The 9,137-nt window shown below is 32.2% G+C and overlaps 2 protein-coding genes across 7 annotated transcripts; both read right to left on the reverse strand.

Annotated features, from left to right (window-relative positions):
• On the reverse strand, positions 2,058-3,235 carry LOC109333685 (myb family transcription factor APL-like). 2 transcript variants are annotated; one of them, XM_019569229.1, is made up of 3 exons: positions 3,040-3,235; positions 2,445-2,912; positions 2,058-2,333 (listed from the first exon to the last, which is right to left on the reverse strand). In XM_019569229.1, the coding sequence occupies exons 1-3, from the start codon at positions 3,097-3,099 to the stop codon at positions 2,256-2,258; spliced, it is 606 nt and encodes a 201-aa protein (XP_019424774.1). In that variant the 5' UTR covers positions 3,100-3,235; the 3' UTR covers positions 2,058-2,255. The 2 variants fall into 2 exon arrangements, with proteins under 2 accessions (XP_019424774.1, XP_019424773.1); XM_019569228.1 differs by having other exon boundaries at positions 2,058-2,912; positions 3,040-3,233.
• On the reverse strand, positions 5,321-7,585 carry LOC109333565 (myb family transcription factor APL-like). Of its 5 annotated transcripts, XM_019569057.1 has the most exons (7): positions 7,277-7,585; positions 6,916-6,992; positions 6,709-6,775; positions 6,517-6,583; positions 6,303-6,372; positions 5,708-6,175; positions 5,321-5,596 (listed from the first exon to the last, which is right to left on the reverse strand). In XM_019569057.1, the coding sequence occupies exons 1-7, from the start codon at positions 7,452-7,454 to the stop codon at positions 5,519-5,521; spliced, it is 1,005 nt and encodes a 334-aa protein (XP_019424602.1). In that variant the 5' UTR covers positions 7,455-7,585; the 3' UTR covers positions 5,321-5,518. The 5 variants fall into 5 exon arrangements, with proteins under 5 accessions (XP_019424602.1, XP_019424598.1, XP_019424597.1 ...); XM_019569053.1 differs by having other exon boundaries at positions 5,321-6,175; positions 6,718-6,775; XM_019569052.1 differs by having other exon boundaries at positions 5,321-6,175; positions 7,277-7,584.

The raw sequence follows: 9,137 nt of genomic DNA on the forward strand, positions 1-9,137 counted from the left end.
TATGTATGTATGTATAGATAATAATACTTATGTTAAAGTAAATATTAAGAAGCTAGAGTAGAGGGAAGATCTAGTTATAGGGTTTTGATAAATAAATATATAAAGAAAATGTACCAAAAGATTACTACATATTATCTAAAGCAGTAACATGAACAAAAGGGTTGTCCCAGATCCCTACTTTGTTTATTTTCTTTTTCTTTTGGTTAACATCTCACATCAACTTACATTTCCTACCTATAGCTTGAACTACATTGAACTGACCTAGTAAAATTTACATGTTAAATGCACACTGGTGGAGGCTAATTTCTTAAAAGGCAACTCCACTGAGTCTTAAATAATGGATCAAGATCATCTCTAGTATTGGATGGAGATTACGATAGGGGACAAAAAATCTTTAACGACTATGATTTTAAGTTATTTTTCAATAAAAAAATTATATTTTTTCCCATAGTCTAAATAATGGACTCTCTAATAATCTATCTCTCTTTAATTGTGGCCACAAATCAGAATTTTAAAGTCTCTTACACAATTATATTTATTGTGATTGTGAAGATAATCAAATCACAACATTGCAACCTTAACTATAATTGCAGAATACAATTTAAAACGGAAATATAAATAAGGTAGTAAAGTAAGAAATTTCATAAGACAAAAAAAGTAGAAATTTCCAGGTGAAATCTTGTGCTAGAAGATGTACCTTGTTGTCCTAATCATGTTATTCTTAAGGAATATAGAGAAGTAAAGAAGAGGAAAGATAGTGAAAGAGAGATACCCTATGTCGGCTTCAACTAATCTCTTAAGAACTTGAAGAGAAAGGATCATTTGCCACTGTACACTTGAAAATGACTTAACATTTTAAAGTTCATTATTCTCTCTTTTAACTTTTCTTCCTTCACTGCTCTATCTTTCTATATTCCATCAACCATGTTTCATAACAATTACAATATAAATCATATTTGGGAATTGGGTTTATATTTTCCCGAGAGATTTGTCTTCAATCATTGGGTAACTAACTTGTTCCAACTAACTTCAAACGATTAATACCTAACTCTATTAAAGGTTAATTCATCACTTGATTATTTATAGAAAAGTGGCCTCGAAAACTTAAATGAGTCAAACAGAAATTAATGTCAAGGTAAACAAATAATTTATCAATATCAACAGTATCATCTTAATTATAATGTTACTTATGTAATTCTTTACCAAAAATGTTACTCATATAATTACATTTAAATTTTCTTCTTGTTGTTATATAAATAAATAATTACTATTTTTTAAACAAATGATTGACTCCGGTAGTAGTATTTGCTTCTCTTAAACATGTTTTAGGGAGGTTGGGCTCCTCTCGATTATTAGACCCAAATTATTATGACATGTGGTACATGAAAAAGTTGAAGGGTTTAGATATTTCAATACTGAAGAAGCCAATATAGGAGAAGAGTTCACATCGTTTTAGGGTTGGAGTTTTGCATATAAAAAATGGTCGGAAAAATGTTTTTTGCTAAACAAGAATTATCGTCATAGATCCAAAAAAGTGTTTATTAAAATTGTTCATCATTAATCAATCATAATTTTATAAAATAAAAATTTATAATTAATTACATATCAGTATTAAATAAAAAAAAATTAGAGTGTAAATTAACAACATATCCTATGACATGATCTATGTGCCAGAGTTTTGGCTGCTGCCATAACTGGATGCTACCCATTAATGGAACTTTTCAATTTTATGGATATTAATGTACCAAGTAAATCTCCTCCAAAAAATATATTCTATGCAGAAGCTGCTTATAAGTGACGCAGAGAATGTTTCATATATGATGTCAGGGTAAAAAAAAAACAAGTGGGGGTCCAAGAAAAAGATAGAAAGAAAGAAAACCATGAATGTGATAAAAAGAAGAAAAGTTTGTTTCCTTAGAATTTTTCTCATAGACCAAGATGAATACATGCAAACAAGTTTTCATAAGAAAATCAATTAATGAATTGCTAACAAGATTCAATGTAAAAACAAAATATTAAAAGTATGAAACAATGTTAATTAAAACCAAGTGAGAAAGTTTAGTTACTCACATTCAAGCACAAGTATATGTGCTTTAATTATACTAGTTAGAATAAGATTTTATGTTTGCCATGCAAAGGCATTATATGACATAACATTACTTGAGGAGGAACCAATTCAAAACCCTAGATATGGAGTTTATGATGAAGTCAATTACATAAAACATAAGCAAATGATCTAAAACTAAAACTCTGACTCACCCAAATGGTGAGCTTCTACCTTGTGCCATGGAGCCAGTGCTGATCATAGGACTCATTCTTTCTGCTTGAAGAGTTGTCCTTCTTGGTGATGGCCTATCAAGCTTCATAGATGCATCAAATTTCTTCTCATCCCCATAAAGTGAGGGCTTTGTGTCATACATCTCTGATATTTGATCAATCTCAGTGCCTCTATCCATTGATGCTGGTGCAAGTTGAATCTGGCCACCTTTGAAAGGGTCATCTTGAGGGCCAAGGCATGATGAGGCTGTCCCTAAATCTTGAAGCCTAAGATCATCACTCCAAATCAAAGGGCTCTTTCCACTACCACTATAAGGGTTTGGTCTCTTTTTCCCAAGGCACAAGTTTTCATTGATTGACATAAACCCATCAAGGGGTGGCTTCTCCATGTTTGGCTGAAGATCAAGTTGGTCACCTCCAAAAATGTCAAGATCTTGGAAAGAAGAGAAATTAAGAGGAGAACCAAATTCTTTCATGATTCCCATGTCATGGATTCCTTGATGAGGTACCATACCCTTCATGTTAGTGGCAGCAGATGCCATGTTTTCACCTGCAAGTGTTTGATAAGCCTTCTCCAATATGCTTTGCATGTATTTCCCTTGAGCCTCAATCCTTAGCTGAAGGTGTTTTTGAACCTGCCACACATGCACCTCAGTTCATCTAGAACATGACCATGGCATAGATTTAGAAGATTTTAAATTGAAATTTGCATGAGGCACAATAATTATTTGTTCATGCAAGAGTATAGGGGTTGTTACTTACCTCAAGTTGTTCATGCAATCTTCTCTGCACCTCTATTTGCATCCTAATGGCATCAACCATGTGTGAGTTACTGTTTTATACAAGAAAACCCGAATTTCCCAAACCCCAAAGACAATCAAAAGTGAAACTTAGGAGAGAAGAAAGAGGAAAATTCTCTTGAAATTGTCGTTTACATGTTTGGTTCAAAAGAAGATGTAAGAAGTGAGAGACATTATATATATATATATGTATGTATGTATAGATAATAATACTTATGTTAAAGTAAATATTAAGAAGCTAGAGTAGAGGGAAGATCTAGTTATAGGGTTTTGATAAATAAATATATAAAGAAAATGTACCAAAAGATTACTACATATTATCTAAAGCAGTAACATGAACAAAAGGGTTGTCCCAGATCCCTACTTTGTTTATTTTCTTTTTCTTTTGGTTAACATCTCACATCAACTTACATTTCCTACCTATAGCTTGAACTACATTGAACTGACCTAGTAAAATTTACATGTTAAATGCACACTGGTGGAGGCTAATTTCTTAAAAGGCAACTCCACTGAGTCTTAAATAATGGATCAAGATCATCTCTAGTATTGGATGGAGATTACGATAGGGGACAAAAAATCTTTAACGACTATGATTTTAAGTTATTTTTCAATAAAAAAATTATATTTTTTCCCATAGTCTAAATAATGGACTCTCTAATAATCTATCTCTCTTTAATTGTGGCCACAAATCAGAATTTTAAAGTCTCTTACACAATTATATTTATTGTGATTGTGAAGATAATCAAATCACAACATTGCAACCTTAACTATAATTGCAGAATACAATTTAAAACGGAAATATAAATAAGGTAGTAAAGTAAGAAATTTCATAAGACAAAAAAAGTAGAAATTTCCAGGTGAAATCTTGTGCTAGAAGATGTACCTTGTTGTCCTAATCATGTTATTCTTAAGGAATATAGAGAAGTAAAGAAGAGGAAAGATAGTGAAAGAGAGATACCCTATGTCGGCTTCAACTAATCTCTTAAGAACTTGAAGAGAAAGGATCATTTGCCACTGTACACTTGAAAATGACTTAACATTTTAAAGTTCATTATTCTCTCTTTTAACTTTTCTTCCTTCACTGCTCTATCTTTCTATATTCCATCAACCATGTTTCATAACAATTACAATATAAATCATATTTGGGAATTGGGTTTATATTTTCCCGAGAGATTTGTCTTCAATCATTGGGTAACTAACTTGTTCCAACTAACTTCAAACGATTAATACCTAACTCTATTAAAGGTTAATTCATCACTTGATTATTTATAGAAAAGTGGCCTCGAAAACTTAAATGAGTCAAACAGAAATTAATGTCAAGGTAAACAAATAATTTATCAATATCAACAGTATCATCTTAATTATAATGTTACTTATGTAATTCTTTACCAAAAATGTTACTCATATAATTACATTTAAATTTTCTTCTTGTTGTTATATAAATAAATAATTACTATTTTTTAAACAAATGATTGACTCCGGTAGTAGTATTTGCTTCTCTTAAACATGTTTTAGGGAGGTTGGGCTCCTCTCGATTATTAGACCCAAATTATTATGACATGTGGTACATGAAAAAGTTGAAGGGTTTAGATATTTCAATACTGAAGAAGCCAATATAGGAGAAGAGTTCACATCGTTTTAGGGTTGGAGTTTTGCATATAAAAAATGGTCGGAAAAATGTTTTTTGCTAAACAAGAATTATCGTCATAGATCCAAAAAAGTGTTTATTAAAATTGTTCATCATTAATCAATCATAATTTTATAAAATAAAAATTTATAATTAATTACATATCAGTATTAAATAAAAAAAAATTAGAGTGTAAATTAACAACATATCCTATGACATGATCTATGTGCCAGAGTTTTGGCTGCTGCCATAACTGGATGCTACCCATTAATGGAACTTTTCAATTTTATGGATATTAATGTACCAAGTAAATCTCCTCCAAAAAATATATTCTATGCAGAAGCTGCTTATAAGTGACGCAGAGAATGTTTCATATATGATGTCAGGGTAAAAAAAAAACAAGTGGGGGTCCAAGAAAAAGATAGAAAGAAAGAAAACCATGAATGTGATAAAAAGAAGAAAAGTTTGTTTCCTTAGAATTTTTCTCATAGACCAAGATGAATACATGCAAACAAGTTTTCATAAGAAAATCAATTAATGAATTGCTAACAAGATTCAATGTAAAAACAAAATATTAAAAGTATGAAACAATGTTAATTAAAACCAAGTGAGAAAGTTTAGTTACTCACATTCAAGCACAAGTATATGTGCTTTAATTATACTAGTTAGAATAAGATTTTATGTTTGCCATGCAAAGGCATTATATGACATAACATTACTTGAGGAGGAACCAATTCAAAACCCTAGATATGGAGTTTATGATGAAGTCAATTACATAAAACATAAGCAAATGATCTAAAACTAAAACTCTGACTCACCCAAATGGTGAGCTTCTACCTTGTGCCATGGAGCCAGTGCTGATCATAGGACTCATTCTTTCTGCTTGAAGAGTTGTCCTTCTTGGTGATGGCCTATCAAGCTTCATAGATGCATCAAATTTCTTCTCATCCCCATAAAGTGAGGGCTTTGTGTCATACATCTCTGATATTTGATCAATCTCAGTGCCTCTATCCATTGATGCTGGTGCAAGTTGAATCTGGCCACCTTTGAAAGGGTCATCTTGAGGGCCAAGGCATGATGAGGCTGTCCCTAAATCTTGAAGCCTAAGATCATCACTCCAAATCAAAGGGCTCTTTCCACTACCACTATAAGGGTTTGGTCTCTTTTTCCCAAGGCACAAGTTTTCATTGATTGACATAAACCCATCAAGGGGTGGCTTCTCCATGTTTGGCTGAAGATCAAGTTGGTCACCTCCAAAAATGTCAAGATCTTGGAAAGAAGAGAAATTAAGAGGAGAACCAAATTCTTTCATGATTCCCATGTCATGGATTCCTTGATGAGGTACCATACCCTTCATGTTAGTGGCAGCAGATGCCATGTTTTCACCTGCAAGTGTTTGATAAGCCTTCTCCAATATGCTTTGCATGTATTTCCCTTGAGCCTCAATCCTTAGCTGAAGGTGTTTTTGAACCTGCCACACATGCACCTCAGTTCATCTAGAACATGACCATGGCATAGATTTAGAAGATTTTAAATTGAAATTTGCATGAGGCACAATAATTATTTGTTCATGCAAGAGTATAGGGGTTGTTACTTACCTCAAGTTGTTCATGCAATCTTCTCTGCACCTCTATTTGCATCCTAATGGCATCAACCATGTGTGAGTTACTGTTTTATACAAGAAAACCCGAATTTCCCAAACCCCAAAGACAATCAAAAGTGAAACTTAGGAGAGAAGAAAGAGGAAAATTCTCTTGAAATTGTCGTTTACATGTTTGGTTCAAAAGAAGATGTAAGAAGTGAGAGACATACTCATTCATGTTGCGGCCGATCATGGCAGAAGAGGAAGCAGTATTTCGTTGCAGTTCTAAAGCTGAAGCTGGCAGTGCAAAAAGATATTGTCAATAGAAAAGAACTATCATGAAGTGTAAAGACCATAAAAGTTTAAAGTAAAGAAAAGAAGAAAAAATAAAATTGAGGAACCCTAGAAAGAAGAGTCACCACCTCTCATACCATCCTTAATCGAGTGATCATTGAATTCCTTGTGGGGCTGCTTGCCAAGTCTAAATTTCTATATGAAAAACAAAAAATAAAAGTTAAAGGGAAATTAAAGAAAAATATATCAATCCAACCTGAGAAATCACCAGTGTCACAAAAGTGTTCTAAACAAAAAGCAAAAGAAGCAAAGAATTATATGGTTTGTGTTCAAACCTGAAGGTGGCTCTTGAGATGGTAAAGAGTGAGACCCTTCACACCCATAACCCTCATGATGGTTTTAGGAGTTGCCTCTTCAATTTTTATGAACAATAAGTGAGAAAGATAGAACTAAAAAGATCATTTAGATCAAAGCATAGATATAATCATCTCCAAGGTTTTAAATTGCGGTTGTGATCGCTGAGACTACTAAAACGTTGATGTTGCAAACTCTTACATACTATATATTATATGTAAATCCGGAAAGCGATCGAGTTGTGGACGCAGATTTAAAACCTAGATGATATACATCTTAATATAATAAGGAAAAGACTATATGAATAGGGTGAGAGGGAGAGGGAAAGGGAAAGATTAGTACTATCTGGGCCTCCAAGCTGAGTAACAGCATCAACAAAGCGTTCATGGAGTTCAACAGTCCAACGTAGGCGAGGTTTTGGGTCAGTTGTAAGGACAAGACCCGAGTCCCCTTGAACACACATGGGTCTGTCATGAGAATTCATAGTAGAGGGCTTCTTAGGAGGGAACATTCTTTCCATCTCTTAGAGGAATACTGAAGAGATTCAAGAACAAATGCGATGCAAAATAGGGGAAGAATAGGGTGCGTTTTGATGAAGAGAGAACAAGTGATGAATGGCTTTGGTTACTTCCTCAAGTATAAAGCATATGTGAAGAGAGTTAAGCTTACTTAAAAGAATGTGTATTATAATATTTAGGTTTATTTTAAAATTATAAAGCTACCATATTCGAACATGCATGCCCTCCTTTGTTAAAAGATGCCTCACTAGGTGTTGTCAAATTGCACAAAGCATTAGTTGATGAGAGTTCATAGTGATTTCTATGAAGAGGGAATAAGTATCTTCTTCGATAACAAAAATATTATTTCATTGTAATTAAAATGATAAATTAATGTGTTATAGTAAGTTATGTTTTTCTTTTGTTTTTGAAGCACTTGTATCTCAATTAGAGAGTATTCTTACTTCAATTAAGATATGATATCAAATTATAATGATGTAGATATTGAGATACAACACAACCATATTATATTGTATCAAATTCCAAAAATGTTTTTTTGTTGGTGAGAATGAAGAGCTTAAAGAACGAAAAACATGAATTTGTGAGTTTGAATTTCACCAAAAAAAAGTTATAAAATGATTTGATGGTGTAAATGAGGTTAAAGGTTCAAGTCTCATCTACAACAAAAAATACTAACATACTAATATTTGTCAGTAAAAAACATTTTTTTATTATAAAAATTTTCACACTACAATATCCACAATCCACAACACCCCAAATCACAATGTAATGGTGATCACAACCATTAAAACATTGCTCACTCCCTTTTTCTCTCTCTCATCAACATTTCTCCATTATAATATTGAGAAGGTATAGTTAATTACATTCCAAGTAGAGAGATGCCTTTCTCTTTTATATAAAAAAATAATATAATGAGTATATAGTTTTTTGGGGGCATCATGAGTAGACCCTCATGCAATGGTGATGAATTATCATCATGGGGCATTGATTAACAATATATGCTCCACAAAATTTAGTACCCTTGTAATAAATATATGATTATTGAATCATTATGTACATAATCTTATATTTGTCTGTTTATGTATGCATGGGGCACTTCGTGGTACGACACCCTTTTTAGCATAATTATTAGTACGAACCCATAAAATGGCTATCACCTACAATGGTAATAATGAAAAGTATTGCTTTATGTCATTACCATGGAAAAGTTTCAATCATATATTTGACTGAATTTGTGTTTAATTTAGGATTGTTCTAAATATTGAGCACAATAGCGTAGTATAAGATTCCTTGGCTGAGTTATGTGAGTAACAACTCATTATGTATAATTAACTTTATATATTTGGTAATTAATTAACACATGAAGCACTAACACCACATAGTATTTACTTCAATCACTACTTGGTTAATATTTCTTGCTTGATGATTGATACAATTAACAAACAATTATCCTATTTATACTAATGCATTATCGGCAAAATAATTAAACTAATAAGTTGCTCTAGATACTCCTCTTAATAAGCACATATATCATGTAAATATTTACATGCAACACCTAGTAACATATATGTCATTTGCTTACTATTTGGTGGCATAAGCTAGAATAATTTTAAACTAAGATGATAATTCATATTCTAATATTTCACCCCAATTATTTTTTCAGTTGTGCTTTTTGTTTTCTTCAA

Source organism: Lupinus angustifolius, chromosome LG19 (assembly GCF_001865875.1).
Source record: "Lupinus angustifolius cultivar Tanjil chromosome LG19, LupAngTanjil_v1.0, whole genome shotgun sequence".
In the NCBI taxonomy this organism is placed as follows: Eukaryota; Viridiplantae; Streptophyta; class Magnoliopsida; order Fabales; family Fabaceae; genus Lupinus; species Lupinus angustifolius.

Coding starts and splice junctions, on each gene's coding strand:
- LOC109333685 (XM_019569228.1), bottom strand. CDS start 3,099: ATGGTTGATGCCATTAGGATGCAAATAGAGGTGCAGAGAAGATTGCAT. Junction 2,913..3,039: donor GATTGCATGAACAACTTGAG/GTAAGTAACAAC, acceptor CATGTGTGGCAG/GTTCAAAAACACCTTCAGCT.
- LOC109333565 (XM_019569052.1), bottom strand. CDS start 7,454: ATGGAAAGAATGTTCCCTCCTAAGAAGCCCTCTACTATGAATTCTCAT. Junction 6,584..6,708: donor GATTAAGGATGGTATGAGAG/GTGGTGACTCTT, acceptor TTGCACTGCCAG/CTTCAGCTTTAGAACTGCAA. Junction 6,176..6,302: donor GATTGCATGAACAACTTGAG/GTAAGTAACAAC, acceptor CATGTGTGGCAG/GTTCAAAAACACCTTCAGCT.